General features: G+C 40.5%; 1 protein-coding gene and 1 long non-coding RNA gene across 4 annotated transcripts in view; both read right to left on the bottom strand.

The window, feature by feature from the left end:
• The window catches only part of LOC124057782, a 1,110,263-nt gene that overhangs the window by 438,301 nt on the left and 650,129 nt on the right, over positions 1-21,833 (bottom strand). The gene's annotated exons all lie outside the window — the stretch shown is intronic.
• Positions 44-21,833, bottom strand: part of si:dkey-91m11.5 (PH_BCR_vertebrate and RhoGAP_Bcr domain-containing protein) — a 29,353-nt gene continuing 7,563 nt past the window's right edge. Inside the window, exons 2-23 of one of the 3 annotated variants that reach the window (XM_046386226.1) lie at positions 16,502-16,683; positions 15,351-15,455; positions 14,605-14,790; positions 13,537-13,644; positions 13,245-13,305; positions 13,087-13,139; positions 12,851-12,991; positions 9,686-9,807; positions 9,204-9,369; positions 8,862-8,981; positions 8,546-8,621; positions 7,800-7,904; positions 7,620-7,694; positions 7,099-7,196; positions 6,854-6,985; positions 4,443-4,502; positions 3,416-3,525; positions 2,799-2,938; positions 2,538-2,672; positions 2,329-2,434; positions 1,595-1,754; positions 44-1,506 (exon numbers count right to left, since the gene is read on the bottom strand). In XM_046386226.1, coding sequence (XP_046242182.1) covers positions 1,417-1,506; positions 1,595-1,754; positions 2,329-2,434; positions 2,538-2,672; positions 2,799-2,938; positions 3,416-3,525; positions 4,443-4,502; positions 6,854-6,985; positions 7,099-7,196; positions 7,620-7,694; positions 7,800-7,904; positions 8,546-8,621; positions 8,862-8,981; positions 9,204-9,369; positions 9,686-9,807; positions 12,851-12,991; positions 13,087-13,139; positions 13,245-13,305; positions 13,537-13,644; positions 14,605-14,790; positions 15,351-15,455; positions 16,502-16,683 — 2,531 coding nt within the window. In that variant the 3' untranslated portion in view covers positions 44-1,416. Of the gene's footprint in view, positions 1,507-1,594; positions 1,755-2,328; positions 2,435-2,537; positions 2,673-2,798; positions 2,939-3,415; positions 3,526-4,442; positions 4,503-5,235; positions 6,141-6,853; positions 6,986-7,098; positions 7,197-7,619; positions 7,905-8,545; positions 8,622-8,861; positions 8,982-9,203; positions 9,370-9,685; positions 9,808-12,850; positions 12,992-13,086; positions 13,140-13,244; positions 13,306-13,536; positions 13,645-14,604; positions 14,791-15,350; positions 15,456-16,501; positions 16,684-21,833 lie in introns of those variants that run through there. The other 2 variants (XM_046386225.1, XM_046386227.1) reach the window with 2 other exon arrangements.

Genomic DNA, 21,833 nt, shown 5'->3' with positions numbered 1-21,833 from the left:
TTTAGTTTATTCTCTCATAGTAAGAAATGACACATTGCAAGAATAATATTACCAAGTTTTATTTACATAAATCATACATACAAGATCCACTAGCCATTGGTCATCCTAAGAATTACTAAGAGTTATTGCTTATTTCACATAAATCACAACCTTACAGTTTGTGCTAAGAAGTGTTTGGATGCTTTAAGTGATTTGGAAAAAAAAAAACAATGATGCAAGCACACAGTGTACTTTCACTTGGCTTTAAAAGCAATACTAGGTACATGGATGTTAATAAACCAGCAGACATGGATATGAGTGAATTACTGTGCTTCTACTAGGGAACATTTTGGATTATCTGCAGGTGCTCTCATTTCTACAGCAGTGTGGTTTTATCTTATATAGTCAGACTACACAGAAGGAATGCAGGGAGCAGCACATCAACTCCAACTGAATAAACCAAATCAGACAGAAGCTAGAAACAATGTGGACACAAAACATATGAGATATGGACAAAAGACCATGGTGAAATTAAAATGACACACAGCACAATATACATTCCATGAGTGGAAGAATTAGGCCTCACCTTTTCCTGGAATGATTTACCTTCCACTTCTCTGTACCACCTTCAAAAACAGCACTCGTATGTACGTGAAAGTTGGCTCGGACACCACCGAGAGAACCTGTTAGGTTCTCAGTACAAGTTGTATAGCACAGTTAACAAAACACTTTCAATGGTTAGGTCAACATGCCTGCATGTTGCTGTGTATTACTACAGTTTTCAGTCTCATACTTTTAAATTCTGTACAAATTTAAGAGTGTGTGTAAACATAAGGGTAATTACTGAAATTTTCTACTAGTCATCAGCAGGGAAAAATTGGCACAGATGAGCTTTCAACCAAGTCAAACATTACTGGGAAGAAAAAAAACATGTATAGATAAGAAAAATATATAGGTCCATTCATCCAACATTTCATCCGTCATATATCCACAGAAATGTATCTTACAAAATCTAACTACAGCAGAAATCCACCTTGGTGAATATGGAGCTAATGTGCTCAGTGACAGAACAGGGCAGTGAAAAATATTAAAGCACAGTACATAATGCTTTGTGAACTGTAAATTAAAAAAAAAAAAATTGATTTTAAATTTCTACATTTTGACCATATATCATACAGGGTTGTCTTTTTCTGACAAAGCAGGTAAGCTTGAAAGCAAACAGAACACAACTCATCACATCTCCAAAAGAGATTGCTTTGGTCATGATGGCTGTTTTCTAGCTGACAATGTGCTGATGGTTCCACCTGGTGGCTAAATTAAGCATCCTGGGAGTAAACCAGCCAGCCAAAGCTGCTCAGCAGCATCCATCACATTGAGCAGCTAACATTCTGCCTCTGAATAGTACATTTACAGACATGTAAGTGCAGGATGTTCCCATTAAACTTCAGTAGAGAACAGAAGGCTTTGACGTTTGCTGTCAGGTGTTGGAATCCTCTCCAGCTGAAGGAAGTAGAGAAGAACTTGCACCTGCAGACACACAGAGAAGGTGATCAGACTAACAGAAGTACTCTAAATGTCGCTGTCTCACTTATCAATATCCTGAGGCAAGTTTTACCTGAGCCATGACCTCTAAAGACCAACTGTCATTCATGGAGATTGGCTGTGAGCTGTTTGAGACTTTGCTGTCTTTCTCAGAGGGCCGAAGCAAAGTGGGGCCAAAAACTGTGGCCAGATTGTGCAAAGACATCTTGTTGACGCTCTCATTTTCAGTCACCCTGTAAGAACAAAGCCAAAAATAACATTCAACCCGTAGATACTCACAAAAGCACAACCCAAACAGGATATAACAATAAAAACAAGTAATGTTGTTAGTTGAGGCCTAGTCATTTAAGACATTTTAATGAGGAAATGTCACATATATTTATGTCAGTGAATTGACTCAGTAATGTATATTAAGGTTGCTAATTTGCAAAACCTCTCTGTGAACTGTACTGCCCACGTGTCAAACATTTCCCCTATAACACAAAACATGAACAATTATTTCCTCTAAAAGGTACGTTCATTTGGTCTAAAGCATGTATGTGTGCTTTGTAAGATTTTCAAGTATTATTAAAACCACACATTACCACAGGTTTGCAGTTACCTTTGGCAACTACTGTTACAATCAATAATATTCAACAATAAATAAAAACAACCTAGACACTCCTGAACACTCAACTAGATCAACATATTTGTCTCACCTATCATCACACAGTAAAATGATGACAAAGACAAATATTCTTTTAAAGATGAACAACTGACAAATTGACACACAAAGGCTCAAATATGGTTTTAATTATGGTCTTTTACCTTTTAAGGTGGTCGAGCAAGAAGAGGAAGGTCAGCAGATTGGGCTCTGGTAGAGACAGCAACAGGTTGAGCATGCAGCTCTCCTTGGCCACACTGTCAGAGAGAGCTGCAAGGCAAAAGCATACGAGAATGTGGTTGTGTCACAACTCACAACTGCATTTACTGCCAACCCTCCTGACCACCGCTAAGAAAAACAAGTGGCGACTGACCGATTCCTCCTACAAAGTTAGGGTACAACTCATCAGTGAAAAGAGGCTCTGGCAGCTCGCGGAAATACAGCTTCAGTGTTCCAGCGATGGCGTTTACGTCCATCTCCCTCATCATGACCGACACATCCTTGTTGTCTGCGCAGGAGTGGAGAAAACAGTCACGAAAATATTACTGAATGCATACTGTGAAAAGGGCAAGGAGAGGGTGTCTACATGTACATTATCAGTTTTGCCGAGAAATCAAATTCCAAGTGAACTCACTTGAATCAAAGGCAGCCTTCAGCGCCTGGATGTCAGTTGCGACGCCAGACACTCTGTAGATTCCCACCTCCTCCATCCCTCGGCGCTCAATCTCCTCCACACACTGTCTCACAATGAGTGGAACCTTGGAGCGCTCTCGTCTGGCGTGGACATTGTCACACAGAAACAAGTTTTAAAACTTAGAAATCAACACATCATATACAGTAAATGTTTTACATGCAAGAGACCATGGATGAAATAAGTGTGGAATGTATGTTACGCCCTATTGCCATCAACAGACCAGGTTTACTTGGAAAATGCAACCAGTTGGTACACAGTTAAAAAGCTAATTGATGCTGCTAATACTGTTTTGACTTCACATTTTATGGTATACTGTTCATTTGGTATGGAGCACTAGTCAAAGGGCCTTTACACAGAAGAACAGTAGGAAAAAGTACAGGTGTAAATAGATCAATAATGATATATGCTTGTTCGCTGTCACACTGTAATGCTTTACTGGGACGCTTAAATAGAGAGATGACATGTTAATGTTTAAAGTGTGAAAAGTCAAAAGGCACACAGACCAAAGCTAGCTTCCAGTCAGCTGGAGCAGAGTTGCCCAAAAAACACTGACTTACTTAGTTACTACATTGATCTTCACTCCAAAGACACCAGACTGTTTTCGTGAAGGCATTCGCTTCAGACTGAACTCTCTGCTGGTGAACTTCATTGAAAGCTTCACTTCAATCTGAAACAAGTGAAGAAAAACTGTTATTTTTGACACCTGTGAGTTCATGTCAACTAGTGAGAAAAGACTTTGGTCACAAGTGACATTGGCATGATAAAAATAAATGCTAAAACACAACATTTAGCACTAGCATAAGGTCAGAGGAGTCAGCAAACTAGCAATATTAGCTGTGCAAACATTAGCTAACATCAGGTACCAGCTAGCAATATTTGTTTTGAATTAAGCTGAAACAAATTGAATTTAAGAAGGATGCATTTTATTGCTCATGAATTCAACTGTTCATTTATAAGAGGAAGAATATGTTAGTGGTATTATTTATTCTTTAAAAGTTAGATAGTCACACTTCAGTACTTGTATCTGTGTTCTAGTGTTATCAAGCAGCACTGTCAGAGCTTCATCCATTACCGTTGGTTATCTTTAACAGCTTGTGTTACATGAAACACTTTTATCAGCAACACTGAAGTTGGCTTCTGGTTCACAACTTCTAATGGAGGTTAAGTGAAGAGTTAAGAAGTTATTATATTTAGCAGCAGAGTTATTAAAATCTAAGTTGTAAGTTGGTTTTGAGCTGAACCCACTCAAATGTGGATCCAGAAAAAGCTGTGAAATTGCCTTGCTTTTGTTTTAAAAAATAGAATAAATGCTTCATAAATTTTAAAAAAGAGTTTTAAATATTTTTCAACAAATCCTTGTTAAACTTGTCCAGGTCTCTAGTTATAGTGGTTTTTGTTAGACTTGGACTACGGTATCTAATAATTTTGGTACAAGTGGTACAAGAACTCAGCCGCTAAATATGATCATTTCTCTTTCCCTTAACTTTCGTTTTAAAATCTCAGAATCAAGTGCTGTGAACCAGAAGCCAACTTGAAGGTTGTTGTTAATCTTGCCTCTGTACTGGGTTAGATAAAATCACTCACCCCATTCATGGCGATGACTGTCCTCTGCCAGTCTTTATTTTGCAATGTCTGAGGATCAAGCTACAAAACAAAAAACATAAAAACATGGCACATTTTTTTTATTTCAAATCTCATTATTATCATCATCATTATTATTATTATTATTATTTTTACATTCAGATTAAGAGTTAAAAACCAGGATAACATTTTGCTTATATTAGTAACATGTGCACCGAGGTTATATTAAAACACTAAAAGTAAACACAGGAATTTTGAGTAGTGAAATGCAGTGACAGTTAAGCTTACTTTCTGTATGGGTAAATAAATACTAGTAAGTATACGTATAACCTGCTCAATTATTTCACTCTGCTTCACATAAACTTAAAACTTCATATGACCACATAGTGTTAACGTGTCACTGATCTATTTTAGTCATTTGACTAATACCAGGCTGCCAAGCTTTATTTACAGTGATCAGGTATGAGTAATGTGATAACATCATGTCCTTACTGCTAAGCACCCTGCCTCTCCAACATGGCAGACATGCTTTCACTCAAGAAACCACTAAATCTCATTCAGATAATCCTTTGTTCAGTGGAAATGTATTTTCTTTTACGTAAAAAAAAAAAAAGAATCACAGGTGGTAAAATCCTGGTTCTAAATCTCAAACAGAAGTAACGACACACTGTATGACAGTAAAAAATAGAAGAAAAAAAGAGAGATAAATTTGTCCTTAAATCCTCAAATGCAGCTTCCCATCCTTCACAATAACCTCCCTCCAGATGTGTCCACAGTACACTGTCCATATGTTTACCTTTGGTCTGAGCAGACTGCTGCGGACTCTGTCCCACAGACGGGCCCCTGTACTTGAGGGTTTCCTTGGAGCTGTGTCTCCCTCTTCCTCTAGACTGCTGCCGGCCTGATCCACGCTCTCCTCCTCATTAGGATTACTCTCACCCATTCTTTTTGGCTTGAGCTTTTCTCAGCTCTTAAATGTTGCTTTCACCGACTAATGATGAACACAGAAACCAGCGATGTTCCACAGATAACTCTGTTTTCTAAAGTGTAAGAGCAGCAGGTCTTTCCTCCCTGAACAACCAGTCATTGATCACATCTCCTCGAACAATCTTGACAATCTTCACTGATGCAGCCCAGTTGAATCTTTACTAAACTTTCTGTGCCATCTTCACATTTTGGCATTGTTTCATTCCAGTGGGAATTTAAAAAAGGAACAAAGCCAAGCAGGCAGCCGACCACGCTTGCTTCTGTGTTGTTCTACTTCCCAGATGGATTTGGGGGATTAACTCCTGCGAATCCCCTCCTACCCTCATTACCAACATGCTCACGCCCGCCGCTGGCTGGTAATCTAGCATCTCAGGTAGCCTGAACAGGATTCTCTCATGCCAGTAACTACAAACCCTTGATATAACCCTTTTTGAACTGTTACATTAAGCAGAGGCTCTTCTTTCTATAAGAAGTCATCGTTTGTTTTCCAGTTACGGCCCTGCCTCAGCTAATAGACTCCGATTCTCATGGCAATGAAATGCTATCATTTAGTTAGTGTTATATGTTAAAGGGCCATGGGCCTTTTCACATCTCTTTAAAACTATTTGTAACTCCAACTGTAACCACCAGTCTGAAAGATGAAAATTACTGACAGATGTCCACTTTGTTGGCTCCTGAATAACATGGCAAGTATCTGAGTGAGGAGGCCAGCAGCTGATCAGTGTTTTGACCCACCTGTCCAGCAGGAAAATCCCTTCACTGGCTGATCAAAGAGCTCTCTGTGTCCCTCTCACTCTGTCACGCTCTGGAGCAGTGCCAACAGCTACATTTGGTCAACCCAAAGTCTAATCCGCCCTGTCACAACACCCTATCAGGGTTGAAGCTGAAGCAGGCTCCACAGGCCAAGATTAGTCAAAAAAAGGCCCTGCACTCAGCAAAAAGTCACCACTGTGGAGATGCAGGAATCAATAGAGGGAGCAAGTTCACTCCACACAGCTGAGGATTGTTTGTCCTGTCAATGTCAGTGAAACCACATAGATTTGGGGTCCTACTGAGTCCATAAATATTGACTGATTGATTTTTTTTTTTTCTGCTCTGGTGCCATGTGCATTTACGCTAAAGTTAATATCGTCATATTATATAATATTATATAATATATATATATATATATTATATATATATATATATATATATATATATATATATATATATATATTATATATATATATAATTTTTTTTTAAAAACCTAAATAAATCCTAAATCTGTGTTTTTCCAGCTGACAAGTCAAAATGTCTGCTGTGCAACCAGCCCATTGGCAAACTAACATAATCAACCTGTACCCATGTGGTGTCCCAGGTAGTTCCTAAGAACACGAGCAATTCTGAGCTAAAGTATTCGTCCCAAATCTGTTCTAATTAGTCTATACCTTTATTTGTCCTTTGGCCATGATCTTGTCTGTGATTTCTCCATCCTCTTTGCTCTGCTTGGTTTTGTTGCAGCACTTCTCATAGCAGAGTAGCCTCAGAGTTTGAGAGCCCTCTAGTTCAATTTCAAACTCCTAGCATGGAAACAGACCAAAAGCATGTTACTGTGGGTTACAGCCCAGTGCACAACAATGTACGGTACAAGATACTGCTCATTCACTTTCTCCACTCTGATCAGTACTCTCACCTCGTTCCAGTTGGGCTCCGTAGAATCTCTGTACACACGTGTTTTGGCTTTGTTGACAAAGTAGCCGAAGGAATCCACCTCCAGAGAGCAGTAAAGGTCTAAAGGGCACAAGCAGAGGCTGTTTTAACAGCTGAATCAAAATGCATGATGCACTGTATGATGACTCTGGAATGTTTGTCCTGCCAGTGTTCTGTCTCTGGTGTCATTACAGGTCTAATGTTACTCATTAATTAAGAAATATCAACGAGAGAAGTGTACTCCCTGCTGGCTGAAACATGCCACTGACTACTGTCTGCCCACTTTTTGTAACAGAGAGCACACAGTAGAGTTTGAGCAGGCAGTGCGTGGAGTAAGATATATTTGAGGTGGCCTGTACACAGTGTTCCGGGATAATCCCACTTGTTCCCCTGCAGCTGCCCTCCCAGCTGACAGCCTGCAGAGAATGATGTGACGCCATGTGCAACCTCTAGAATTATCACGGAGATGATTTCTAGTCAAAAACAGGAGGATAAGCCACTTACTCAAGCTCTGTTTCAGGCCTGATGCAGAGTGGACAATGACGTTTAGGAAGCCGTACAAACCAGAAGATTCATCATCTGTGGGTAGCAGTGAGATTACGCAGGTTAAGACCAAAAAAAAAATTGCAGGTAAATTAAAATGTACATTACACCCTGAAAAGTACAATGCATTGTGAACCTTACCTTCCTTATTCATGGTCATTGGAATGGTGTGAACAGTCTGGAGTTTCACACATGAGTTAGTGAGCATCTGCAGCTCCAGAGAGGTCAGAGAGAAACTTTTAAAACCTGCAGGTCACAGATATGACATTAAAACTGTCACAAAAAATAATCTATTTGAAATAATGTGGCTTCTGAAATTCTTATTCCTATTGTTTTGTGTGTGAACTACCCCACCTTAAATATTCTGTACAAATCATATTCTTTTATTACATTACATGAGGAAAATACATAATTACAAGAAGGGCTTTGTAACTTTCAGAGTTGGAGGCTATTTATTGTGCAATGTATCTTGGTGCTCAAGCACTTATGAAAGACAACATATGAAACACAATAGACGAGCAATGGATTCATGTTGAAAACGCACAAATCTATTCTTGAAATCTCATTTTAAGAAAATTTTCAAAATGTAAAAACAGAAATTCTGTCAACTTTTCACTTTATATTAAAATTGTATCAGCAACAGCAAGAGCATTTTGGGTGAGCCAGTATTGATTGCATGAAATACGTCTTTAAGAATTGATGGATATTTATGCATAGCTCTTAAACATGTAATTGAATGTGTTAGACCTTCATTTTTATGCAAAAGTCTCACACTACAAAGTTAAAGAACACAAAGAATTTCTGAGATTAAAATTAAAGAAAAAAAACTCAGTCAGGATTATCATAATAATCCTTATCATAATAATCCTGACTGCAGGAAAGCTCACACTTTTTCTGCTGCTCGCGAATGATCTCCCTCCACTCGGCTCGTTCATAGTCAGAGGAGATGAGGAATGTGAAACCCTGAAAGAAATTGAGACAAGATGAACTGAATTTTCAAGCCTTGCATGCTGTAGTGTCACCTTATCAACAGCAGAGGGCAGCAGAAACCCAATGAAAAAGACGTTTATTGCTAGTAGAAAAAATTTCCAATTATAATGTGCATGAAAAATTCATCAGGGAATATAGATATCATTTCATCAATCAAAGCACACTGCTTTTTATACATGTTGAATTATTCCTTCTTCAAGAGCCCTGACTCACTTTTCCATTTCTGTTGGCCACTCTGAATGCCATGCTTGGTGACATGAGAAGCAGCAGAGACTCTTGTTCTGACAACTTCTTCCTCAGTCGCTCGATCACTTTGGGTCCTTTGGTGGTTCTCTATAGATTAACAGGAACAGCATTAACGTAATACAGCAATTTGTTCACATGTGCTCATCTTTAAGTTCCTCATTTACTCTGTCTCTTACTTTGTCTCTAAACTTTGGTACAAGGCTGCAGCTGTTCTGCTGTTTTCAGAGTGTGATGAATTCTGTCAAGCTTTACTTGTATTTTGTGTTTGGTGAATGTGGGTGTCTGTGTTTCCCTGCTCAGTGTCCTCACCTTTTCTCTCTGAATCTCATTCTTGATCTGGGATATTTTGATCTTCATGGCATCAATCTCCTCATCCTGGACCAGAGGGATTGGGGTGGACTCACAGTCCTCGATGGTCTGGAAGATCAGATCAGCCAGTGGGATGTACCACTTACAGTCATATTGTTGCCCTTTTCTGTTGGAGGACAAGGTGTGTGTATAATGACATGAGTTTTTAAACTCATTTGCCCAGACATGTTTTTCACAAGAACGGTTACTGAGAAGAGTGAAACCAAAAGTATGACTCACAAGCTTTTAAATCAGTGAATGAATTATAATCTTCATCTCCCCACTGCAACCACTAGCTGGTCAAAATGACACTATTTTCAGTGAAGCACAATTTTGTCTGGGAGCATCGACTCTCATTCCACAACCCAAGATTTAAACCAGTGGATCATCCGGGTCACAAGCCTGCATATGCAACCTTGGGCTGGATGCCGACCCAGACTCACCCCGCAGCCTGTTTCTTCAGCTTGGTGCAGAGCAGCAGGTCGGTGAAGAGGAAGACGTGACGGAGTTTCCTGGAACCTTCGACCAGTTCCACCATGAAGCGATCCCTCAGCAGCTGACGGTTCTGCCAAAGGGAAATCGTGTTATTACACTGATGGTATATAACTCTCATTTGTCTCAGTTACAATCCCAATTCTCAGTGATGTTTTGTTAGTTTAAACCAAAGGCAAATAGCTGCAAAAGCTGAAGGTACAGTATTTACGATTTACATTCAGGCTCAGTTTAAACATGCTTTCATTTGGGTTTTAAAAACAGCGATTATGTGCTGATGTTTGTGCATGCTTGTGATTATTGTACAGTTTGTGGTATCAGATGAATGTGACCCAACCTCATAACAGTAAACAAAACAACCGCAAAAAAAAAAAGTGATGTGACGAAAACAAGGAAGCGAGTGCAGCATGTTCTTCCAATCATCAGCAGAATGAATGGAATGATGCATTTTTAGACATATTCAACCTCTGATGCTCTCATCGATAATGATCTTTTAAAGCCGTGTGAGCAGCTCGGCTCTGTGAATGGCAATGTCGAGCATCAGCCTGCCACTCCGGTGCACGCGGAAATGTCACAGCAACTACTGGAGGGATTGCCATGAATTTTCTGCATTTCATGCACAACATTGCACAATAAATATTCCATGCCCTTTAATGACACAATGCAATGCACATAGGAGACAGAACAGCTGCTCACATCTAACAAAATTAATTTGGGAGGGTGGTGAGACAGCTCCAGAAAGATCTTGGAAAGCAATATACATAGCATATATCAGTATACAGCCCCCACCCCACCCAGGCCTTTTGACCTCTGGAGTGAGACTGTTTACAGTGACACTGCCCATGTGAGACTCTGCCATCCCACACCAACCACAGTTTGACAAAAACAAGGAAATCACTGCAGCATGGTTTCCCTATTCTGTTTTCTGCACACTCCAGTTCAGCACTGAACGGTTACAGGCCCATTGGCAAGGCCCTCAAACATGTTCAGTACTGTCCTGGTTTCAGAAAGGGATGGCAGGGTGACATCCACTTATTGTTTGGTGACACAAACAAGACCACAAATAGTCAATAATCCAATGGAAAAACAAGAACTGTGACTGCACAGAGCTCCCACCCTCCTGACACTGATTTTTTGTTATGTGCCATAATGAGAGGTTGAGCAGTGAGGCGTGTACAAGAGGTGAGGCTTTACCAACTCATGGGTTTAAATGGTCATGGTAATTACAGGCAGCCCCGGTGCGAGACATCAACAATGGGCACAAATTTAGTCAAGAGCTGATCACGTACAACAACAACAACGCGTATTTCACACTGATTGTCATGTGCTGGCTTGTTATCTGTCAATCTCCTTGTGTGGTTTCAAACTTCCTAGACAATATACAGAGGAATGTTCCCAAGCACTTTCTTTGATTTAATATCCCATCCTGGAGGGCAGAGCCAGTTCCCAGGAAAAACAGAGGAAGTTCTTGGTCAGGTCAGCTGAATCAGAGCCCTGAGATGTGTGGTGTGGGGGGGGGGGGGGGGGCAGGAAGCAATGGCTAAGGCGGTACACGCCCAGTGTAGAAGGCTGGTTGGACAGTTAACATGATAAGGAGTGCTGCAGGTCATTTCTGGGAAGCAGAGTTGACACTGCGGCAAGGAAGGATGGGAGTGAGCATGGAGGTAATCAACAGGTTTTCCCGGTTTGCAACACAGAGACCTCTTGCCTCCAGTGTTTGCACTGCTTTGTCACAAGCTTCCTCTATGCTCCACTTCCTTCACAACTAAAGCAGACAGGCTGAAATGAGTCAGCAACAACCTGACTCACAGAGATTTTATTGCACCTTCCAGACACCTTGTGCTGTAAGCCTTTTACTGTCAACAGTCAAGATATGACGCAAATGATGGGGGCAGATATAATCCTGAAATCCTGAATGTGGCTGCTTCAGTGAGAAAATCAAATAAGTGAAAATGTTCTAAAATACTGGGCAGTATGTTCATTTTTGTTATGATATGTAAACCATATACCCATATATACCATATAATCAAGTGTTCTGTCAATCAAGAACTTCAGTAAGAGATAACTCCATAACATGCTCTCTTTAATCATGTTTTAATAGCAGCAAGGCTCTTTGGATAGCAATGTCAGTCTGTCAGTAAGTCTGAAATATCAAACAGCCTTTGGACAGATTGCTATGAAATTTGGTACAGACATTCAGAACGCCCCTATGCCCAGGATTATTTGTGATAAGTCTGCTCATCCCTTTACTCTTCAAGTAATCATCAGGCCAAGTTATTTATTTGTCCAGTGCTATAAATAGCGCTTCACACCATATGATATCATCATTACCCTCAGCTGTCTTTTATGTTTAGGGCTATAAAGCAAATATTTGCATGAAAAAATGCTAAACCAGGTAAACATTATAATGTACTATACATTAACATGTTAGCTTTGCCAGTGTGAGCACGTTAGCAATGTGACCTTAGCATTTAGCTCAAAGCACCACTTTACCTCAGTGCAGTCTCATGAGGGTTATCACAGCTCTGGGCTCATGTCAATGTCTGTGTTTCGAAACATTTCACAAGAGGCTTTATTACTTCTAATATTGGATATTTGTGAAAAAGGTCAGAAAACAAATGCTGTCTGTATTACAAAATACTGTTGCATCCGAGAGTAAGCAGACCACCAAAAATGGGTGGGGTTAATGACGCATATGCTGGACCATATAAAAGCTGGAGCGGCACAGGGAGTTGACACTGTGGTACCAGGCCTGGTCGCTGGGCCACCACACCACTCAAACCACTGAAATTGTTCTTGGCAAAGGGAACAAGTGCTCCATAAAGGGAACACGCTGTACCTTCTCTTCATTTGTCCTGTTCTCAAGCCCTTGGTGAATATTAAGCACAACAATTTATTTTGGTGAATAACCAACAAATCCAGCATTGATCGATCAAAGTTTCAGTCTCACTTACAGGAGCTATTCAACATAAAAATGCACCAGCTGACTCTTGTTGATATTTCTACTAAAACATGTTATTTGAATTTGGTTTTTCAGTGGCTCTGAGCACGTTTATTTGAAAGTGGATCAAAATATAACCCCAAGATGATGTAGTAACTTAGCTTTCCACACTGACCTCTCCTTTCTTAACTGTCATGGACTGTCTGCGTGGTGTGATTTCTTCATTAATACTAGACAGGAAGTTCTGCGAGATGCGCAGGGCATCCTGTAGCAGCGGATAGTCCGGGTGGCTGGAGGGTGTGTGCTTCAGTAGATCCTAGAACAGAATAAATGTGGACAAATTCAATCCTCCAAACTTTCTCAGCACACACAAGATCTTGCTTCAGATTTGTGTTAGGAAGATTGACTCACATGCAGAACAAGTGTGCTGCGAGTCACTCGGTCCACCGGTTTGTAGAGAAGAGCTGTGGAAGAGGAAGAGTCATCTCAACATACCGAGTCACAGCTAAACTACTTATAGCAATATTGATTCACGTGGAGGCTGGCCATTCATTTCACTCAGTACTCACTTTCCAGTGAATTTTTGGCCGACTGGTCTTTGCAGTCCTTTGTGCTTTTGACCTTGAGATTCTGGCAGGAAGATAATATAAGAGGGAATAGTGAGGAAAAAAACAGTCTCATAAAATCACAGCAACTGCCCCACAGTATAATTAAAACAATCAGCACTGCTGTAAAGAGCTGCATGGCCCCTTATACTCTGAGGACTGCTGAAAACTGCCCCGTCATCTCTTGTCCCGGGCAGCTGTACAACATCAAATAGTTGCCTGCCCATTTCCCGCTGTGTGTAGCGTGACTACATACCTCAGATATCTCTGCAAACTGAGCATTTGCCTGGCAGCACTTGTCCGCCGTCTCCACAGCAACCTTATAGTTATCCACAAATGCCCGGTACACTCCAAGCTGGCTGGCCTACAGGAGAGTAGATTACGTTCAGTCCATAACAGAGAAGATAGATTTTACTACTGTGTGATTTCCACTGAGTACTCTGTAGCATCTCTGTATGCTGTGCTCACGTATGGGCCGGCATAACAGCATTACAGGAAGAACTAATGCGATTGTGATTCAGTGTTTGCTCACGTGTTTGTATCTAAATCCATGTCTGTGTGTTTTTCATCTTTTTTCATCCAGCGGCAAACACTGAGGGAGCTCTTATTCAGCGACCTCCTATTGAGCGTTTTGTTCCCCTTTACTGCCTGTAATGTGGTGTAGCAAGGCTTTTATCTGGCCGGGAGATGACTCCAGGCAGTCTACTCACATGTGCACTGTAAGATCTCTGAACATTGCTAACAGCCAAAGACTCCCACCTTTTTCTTCTGTAAGTCTCTCTTCTTTTAACTATCATTAATGATCAAGGCTTTAAAGTAGTGCTATAATTAGTTTCTGAAAGTTACTGACTTGACAAATGGCAGTCTGTTTGATCAAAAACCAACACACAATTTAATTCTCTGAGCTTTCATGTTATTTGATGCTCAGCCTTCTTATCCAAAGAGGCATTTAAATCAGCCGAAGTGATGTGTCATATTGTACTTAACATTCACACCACAGTTAAGCAATTGATCAAAAAGTTAAAACAACTACAGTTATCAACGTTACACTCGTATCAGCCCATCAGATGCCCACTGCTCTCACTCAAGTAACTTCAAAAGAAGAAAAAGCAGTTTTTGTTGCTTTAGCTCTGAAACATTGTTATGACATCTCTTCCCCAAAAATTATGGAATGAAATAACTCAACTATAAAAATCTCAGGAGATACTTGTCATTGTTGATTATATCTCAGATAATATTGTTTAAACAATATACATGGACTGCCTGGTGTGTCATGTATATTGTTTATTGTTTTTTTCTTTGTAACCAAAATATCATCACCTACCAGTTTCTGAAAGAGGTCGCCCACACACTGCTGGTGGCCCCAGTCCTGGACTCGGGGTAGCAGAGCGTCATAGAAATCCTTGTGGATCTCATGAAGCTCTGGCACTTTGAAGAAGATGGTCTCTATCTGCTGGATGGTCAGCATCGGTTGGGAAGTTGTGGCTGCGGCCCTCAGAGGCTTCATGGGCTGGTTAAATAATCAAAGTTAAAATGCATGAGTTCAACAGTTAGAAGAAATAACATCACCTTAGTATTTTTTTTGTGATATTGTCACTGACAAGGATCAGTTGACCACCAGTGAATGAAGTACTCCTATTTTGTACTTACAAGTAGCAATATAGCAGTGTAGAAAAACTTTGTTACAAGTAAAAAGTAGTAAAAAAGGAGTAAGTACAAACACTATCATTAAAACATACTTTAAGTACCAAAATTAAAAGCACCTATTTTTCAGAATTGCTCAGCTGTATATTACTGAATTATGATTATTGGTGGATAAATGTGTACATCACTTTGATTGGTTGATTTGATTGATATTTATGTGGGTCTGAGATGTATGTAATACCAATCTTAAAACAACTGTTAAAAACTAATAAAAAAAAAAAATCAAATGTAATATGCCACATTAGCTTAATGAAGTAATTAAAACAGCTATATTACTTCTTATATTTTAACAAGGTAAGTAGTAATCTGTGACTTTACATTTCAAAAATAACCTTCCAAACACTGGGTGTTATAATTTAGACATACTATGAGTAGGGCCTCCAGGTGGCTGAGGTAGGTCTCCTCACTGGCCAGGATTCCTGACAGAACCCATTTCCTCATCTCCAGCCCCTTCTCCTGATCCAACTCCACCTGATGCAGACACAGTGGGGAGAGAAAAGAAACGGCAAGCATGAAGGAAAGGCATTCTCCATCACAAAAGACTCATAATGACAGGCTCATGTGACATGGAAACTTAAATGGGTTTAGACTTAGACTTAGACTAATAAAGCACCTACACACCTCTGCATAACCCTGGCTTCAGATACTGCTGTTGTGGGATCAGGGACAGACTACATTTGATTAAACTGTGTAGGAGTTTTACATTCCAAGAGGCCTACACCAGAGACCCTTAACATTATAAGGAAGATAAATGTGTTTCTAGTCCACAGGTTGTTATTCCAAACAGGTCAAAGTCATCAGTCATCCCGGTGTGGGCTATCATGTCTGTAAGAAACTCACTGGAGCAATGAGAAGGGCTGCATCCTGCTATTATATCAGTTAGATTAAAAAAGAGCTGCATGCTGAGTGAGCCCCCAAGTCCCCCCTCATGCCACCTCCTCACCATGATTTAGGCTTTGAAGATCACCAAGTGTACACATCAGAGGATAAGAATACCACGGATAGGGCAAGAACAGATCAGAGGGGGAAGGGAGCTGGGTGTCTTTGTAACATCTGTTCAACCACAGTATGTTTGCTGAGCATGTATAATGTTTTTCAGCCATGCTCTGCTTCATACTGAAAAGCAGGATATTTCCTTTGCAGTTATCTAAAGGTTACTCCACTGATTTTAAACTCATAGCGATGTCATTAACTACAGAAAGCCAAGAGTTTGAAAGTTGTGGGCATTTATCAGGCAGTGAGAGTCTAACATCACACGCTATCAAGATGCTTGACGCTTTATGGGAAATTCATATTATTATATAAGCTGCTTAAAGCGTTGGATGATGCATGGAGAAAGGATAGTGAAAGACAGCACAGTAGCCAGGGAACAAGCAGAGCAGACCGAGGAAGATGAGGGGGAGAGCAGCAGCAGCAGCAGCAGCAGCAGCAGTAGCAGCAGTAGCACGGTGAGCTGAGAGACACAGTTAACGTGTGTCAACATGTCGTGTTGGTGGGAACCGACACAGTAACATTACCGACAGCGTGGACTCCAGAGAACCCGTGGACTGGGTGTCTCTGCTGCTCTGGCTCTTGGTGCGGAGTCGTGGCGAGGATGAAGGAGATCCAGTAAAGGACAGAGGGCCGTGGTGAGGCTGGTTCTCTTCCGAGTGCTCCAGGTCATAGCCATATGATGTAGGGGTCTCGTTGTAGGAAGCCTCTGTGAGAAACAAAGGACAATAGTCACATGGTGTGTCATTAAACTGTTAAGTCATGTAGTGAACATGGACAAACAGCATGGGAAATGAGGCAAACTACCCAGTACTCTAACACTGGGCCAATAAAGTAGGAGCTGATTTGAGAAGATTGTTGGGAAGCCACAGTCTTTTCACGGTTCATTTCAGTGTTATGAAGGCTGACATAAAAAGTATATTTGACAAAAATTCCTACACAATGAAATAAGATTAGATATGATAACCTAGCAAAACATACTTCTATTATGTAGATTATCAAATTTGTCAACACTGTGTCAAAAACACGTATGGAAACTTTTGAGATGATACTTGCTGCTGTTGTATTGGGCTCAGGGATGAATTTCGAAATGGACAATGGCCATGAAGCCCCAAAAGAAAGTGGCTTGTTGTATTATATTAAGTAGAAATTGCTTTAGGAATATACACCAATAAATGGCAGTACCAGCTGAAATAATGGAGGCCTTGATGCTGCACTAATCAATGTATTTAATGTAAACTTTAGTTCAAATAACTATGTGTCATATCAAAAGGATCACTCATTGTGGCAAACCCACAGAATCCTCTGCAAAAACAAACAACAGAAAAAAGGGAGAGATTACATCCTAATGTTATGGTCCTGGCTCAAAATATGGCCATCATAATTTATTATTTTGGTTGGTATTCGTGTTTTATTAAATTACTGCGTGTTGTTCCCCAGGGTACCCAGGGGTGTTAATTAGTCCACAACTGAATTGTATTCTAACATAAGTTGTTGTTATTTTGTCCATCCCCTGTACAGTAAGCCCAAAAATAAAAAAAAAGGTCAGGATTACTTTTAGTTGACAATAAACACGAAGCAATGTGTTTTGCTGCCATTTGTCCTCCTATCAAATCCTCTTTTAACCTTCATAAACCTGTGACCTACACAAATCCACACAGCCCACGGCAGGCACTGAGGGCTCGTGCCAGGCAAGTAGATAAGCCTACAAAACTGCAGAGGCAACACACGTGCTCCACTTATGCCAGCCTTGTTTTACAGTGTGTATCTACTTCAGCTGAGTGTTTTCAGGATCAGAGAGAACCTAAAAAAACTAGTCCACAAATCAAAGAGGCCTCAAACCTCGCAAATCAAAAAGCACAGTTCTTCCAGAAAAATCAGTTGAAGCGGACAAAAAAGGACTCATCATTCTTGGACAAGAAGCCACAGGGTTTACATTACCTAAGTACGTGCTAAACATATGTAACAAGTCAGAAATATATGTTGTGTTCGTCATCCCTGTGATTTCAGACATTTCAGGACACCATGAAGATGAGGATCAACAGACTCTGTATCCTGTAATTACTGTCAGCCACCCCTGACTCACCAGCGCCTATCATCATCATTATCATCATTACTGTCGTCAGGGATGTGGTGGCTGGCAGATGCAGAACGACATTCTCGAACAGCAGTGATAAAACACAAGGCAGAGGTGTCCAGTAGTGGTAAGGTATGTTAACAAGAGGCTACAAAACTGGTTCAGCACAGCTCGAAAACAGGAAAGAGAGGATTCCGGAAACTGGGGGTGGATAAAGCCCAGTCACCTCAGAGAGGTCTGGAAGACCAACAGACTGACAGGATGACATCCACAGAGGCCATGACAAAGAAATCAAACAAACTCACTGGACACAGCTGAGAGGCAGAGTGCTTTACTGACTGCTTGAGGAAAACACTGCTGCAGACCGAACAGCTTCAGAGCACAGGGGAAGTCCATGTGAAAGGCCACTCTGTGTTCCAGTGAGATTATACACTGGCCCCGGCACTGGATGAATAACACATCCTCTCACTTAGGCAGCAGCCTCAGAGTCGCAAACTATCTCCTTCCAGGGGAAAAACAAACAGTCAGAGCTTGGAAAAACACGCTGTACTAGAACAAGAAAAGAGGAGAATTTAAAAAGGTGTCCTAAAGCCTTAAATACTCAGCCATTTGTGTCTTTTGTAGGAGAGGTTTAAATACACAGGGCTCATTTGGCTGTGGTAAGTGTGAGAAAGTGGACATCACAATGGATCCTCAGTGAGCACCGTTGTTCTAGCGTCCACAAGAACCCCTACTGAGGAAGTGTTCAGGCAGGTCTGTCCGGAAAATTCAGCAATTCATCTGCTTCAAAGCGGAAACAGGCTTTCTGCACAAGGTCATCTCTTCACAAACAGCTCCCACACCTAACACACACACTCATCTGTGGTCATGGCTATCATATTTACATCCCAGTTAACGCTGAGCTGTGTTTTGCAACTAAAAAGAGTTCACAGAGTCTCCATTCTCAGACATAAAAACCACTCTAGTTTGCATCTGACCCGGTTGTTTTTGCTTGATGTTTCCCCACCACGATTGTTTCTGTGCAAATCATCAATGTGCACGAATCTTCATTATGTGGTGCTCATTTGCTACCCTCTATCAGATTCAAGGAACAGAAAATCTTTTTTTCTAACTATTATTTATGCCAGAGCTGGGGACACAGCCAGCATTTTAGAAATTAATGAGGTCTTGAGTAAAAACATCCTTTGCACAACGTCACCCGGCAAGACAATTTTCACTGACCATCAAACAAATGTAAAATTTCTGGATTTTTAAGTTTTATGACAAAAATTTACACTTTATTTCTAAGTTTAAATGATAAATTACATTTTCTATAAATTTGATCTCTCAATGTATTCTAGTGGAGAAAATGCAATCTGTTTTAATTGATTTACTTTCCCCTAAAACAGACATAACGATCACGGAGGACAAGACCTCAGTGTCCTCACTGTTGACTACAGCTTTGCAAACAGATTGAACTTCAGTTCAATATGACATACCAATGAACTGCACTTCATTGGTATGTCTGTACAGCAATGAGCTATCACTTAGTGACTGACGTGTATATACGAACATGCAGATAAATGTTTTGATAGATCAGACAGATATTAATAACGTTGTTGATTTACCTGGGTCTATTAGTAGCCAGTCCTCAATTACCTCCCTTATTCTGTCAGAAGAGGGAGAAACGGTTCTCTATAACAAAGTGTTGATACTAGAAGCTACACAAAACAATGTTATTTTCTTGTTCCTAATGTGCAGTTAGGTGAATAGATTCTCCAATACAAAATATCACACATTAGGATGGAGGGTGCCAAAGCCATCCTGGCAGTTTTACAGTATGTCCCATGCTCAGCTTGCTGCAGCTTAAAATGGTTTCAACTGTGCAATAGAGCTGTAACAAATACATTTTAATGACATTACATAAGATTGCTGAACCCGACAGCTGCGGCTGTGAGCTGTGGATCAGAGAGAGAAGCCGATTTTGTTTTGGACCGTCTCCGAATTCTCTAATTCTCTGTTTTTCAAGAATTTCATTTGACTGTATTCCCACAAGCCACAGTCTTGTAGATGTCAAACTACTGCAAAAAAGCACAACTTTTGTTGGAACAACCTTTTAATGCACAATACACAGTTACTTTGCTTTCCCACAGTACCACACTAAACACCCTGACTAAAAATAGAATTGAAGGATATATAAGGACTCGCCCAAACAACTCATTCTTAACTCTCCAGTTCCCTTCTGGGGAATTATCAGTCATCATGAAGCACTATTCCTTCCTCCAGCATACAATTAAAAAACAAGTTGAGATGGCCATCACAGCAGTATAATACAGGGGAGATGTTAGATGTCCTATTGATGACAAAGCAAAGACACATTCAAAGCCCTAATCCTAATCCATAGAGATGAACTACGATAAACAGGCAAAGAGGGAGTGACAGATGTGCCGCTGAGACAGTGTGACAGCATCAGACATTCACCATCACACACATAATCATGTGGCCCTACTTCACTGCACAAGACCAACACACAGAATCACTTCCCATTATGATGTTCTTATGAATATTTTTCTGTTTTTGTGTCAGCACTGTTTGATTTCCAAATGACTCATCACATGGCATGAAAGCACTGCCCTTTCCCTTCACAGCAGGATATTTAAATATTGGGATAGATGAGCTTGCTGCTGGTTCTGGAAACAAGCAAAAGTGGGAAGTTACAATCAGAGAAACAGGTTTGGATCAAATTCATCCTATCTGGACCTCCATTTAAAAGTGCCACAGATACTGATGGGAAAAGTTCACACAGCAATCTCCAAAAATACAATTCCAAGAGCAAAGAGGTTTATTGATTCATCCCATAAAGAGTTGGAGCTAAAATAGCATTTTCACCAGTAGGAAAAGGCACAGCGCTGCCCAGATTGGTACATTGACTGATCATCGATCTGTGTGTTTAAATAGCTCGTGGGGGACAAAGAGAGGAAATCAGAGCCCATTTATTGCTCATGATTGTGAACATCCACTCAAAGATCAGTCAGCTGATGGACAGAATTTAGATTGCAAGCTCCTAAAAGATCCAGCTCAGAAATAGCTGAAAATGAGCATCAATAATTTACCGCAGAGCAAAAAAGGTACAATTAAGGCCAGCCTTTCTGTTGCCTCTCTAATGGTCATATAGATCTGAATAGAAAAGTTGCACCCTTGCAGAGAAGCAGCAGAAGAAGCCAATGTGAGATGTTGTTAAAAGCTTAGCACCACTTTATGGCTCCAGCAAATGGATTCTCCTCAGGACTGTGCGGTCACTGGGGAGACAGCAGTGGCATGAAGAGCAAATAGAAGGGGAACAGGTTGAAGGGTGACAGCTTTTCAGATACTAGACATGGCAATCTGGCCTGTGGAAAAAATATTTCATTATTATGGCCATATGTCATATCCTTATCTAGTAGTTACAACAATAATTGTTAATTAATAATAGAATAAAAACCCTTCTTTTGGAAAACGGACATAACCACTCAAACTTTCTGAAACCCTTCTTTTAAACCCTTCTAAATAGGCATAGTAGCATTTCTCCAGCAGGTTCTGCCCACAAGTTCCCGCTTGGCCCGTAGACTTTACATTATGACGTAGGGAATTTCTTTCTGACATACTATGAGTGACCACTGGGCCAAATTAGCAGCAAGGCTGAGTGTCTAATATCAAGGTCTGGCTGAGGTCTAAATAATAAATTCATGGGTTGTGCTTAGAGGGACAGCGGTTATATAACATAATAAACATAAACCAAAATGTCAGACAACATTTTGGTTTAT

The sequence above is a fragment of the Scatophagus argus genome, chromosome 4, assembly GCF_020382885.2.
Source record: "Scatophagus argus isolate fScaArg1 chromosome 4, fScaArg1.pri, whole genome shotgun sequence".
Taxonomy (NCBI): domain Eukaryota; kingdom Metazoa; phylum Chordata; class Actinopteri; family Scatophagidae; genus Scatophagus; species Scatophagus argus.
This window is presented reverse-complemented; position numbering and strand designations above follow the sequence as displayed.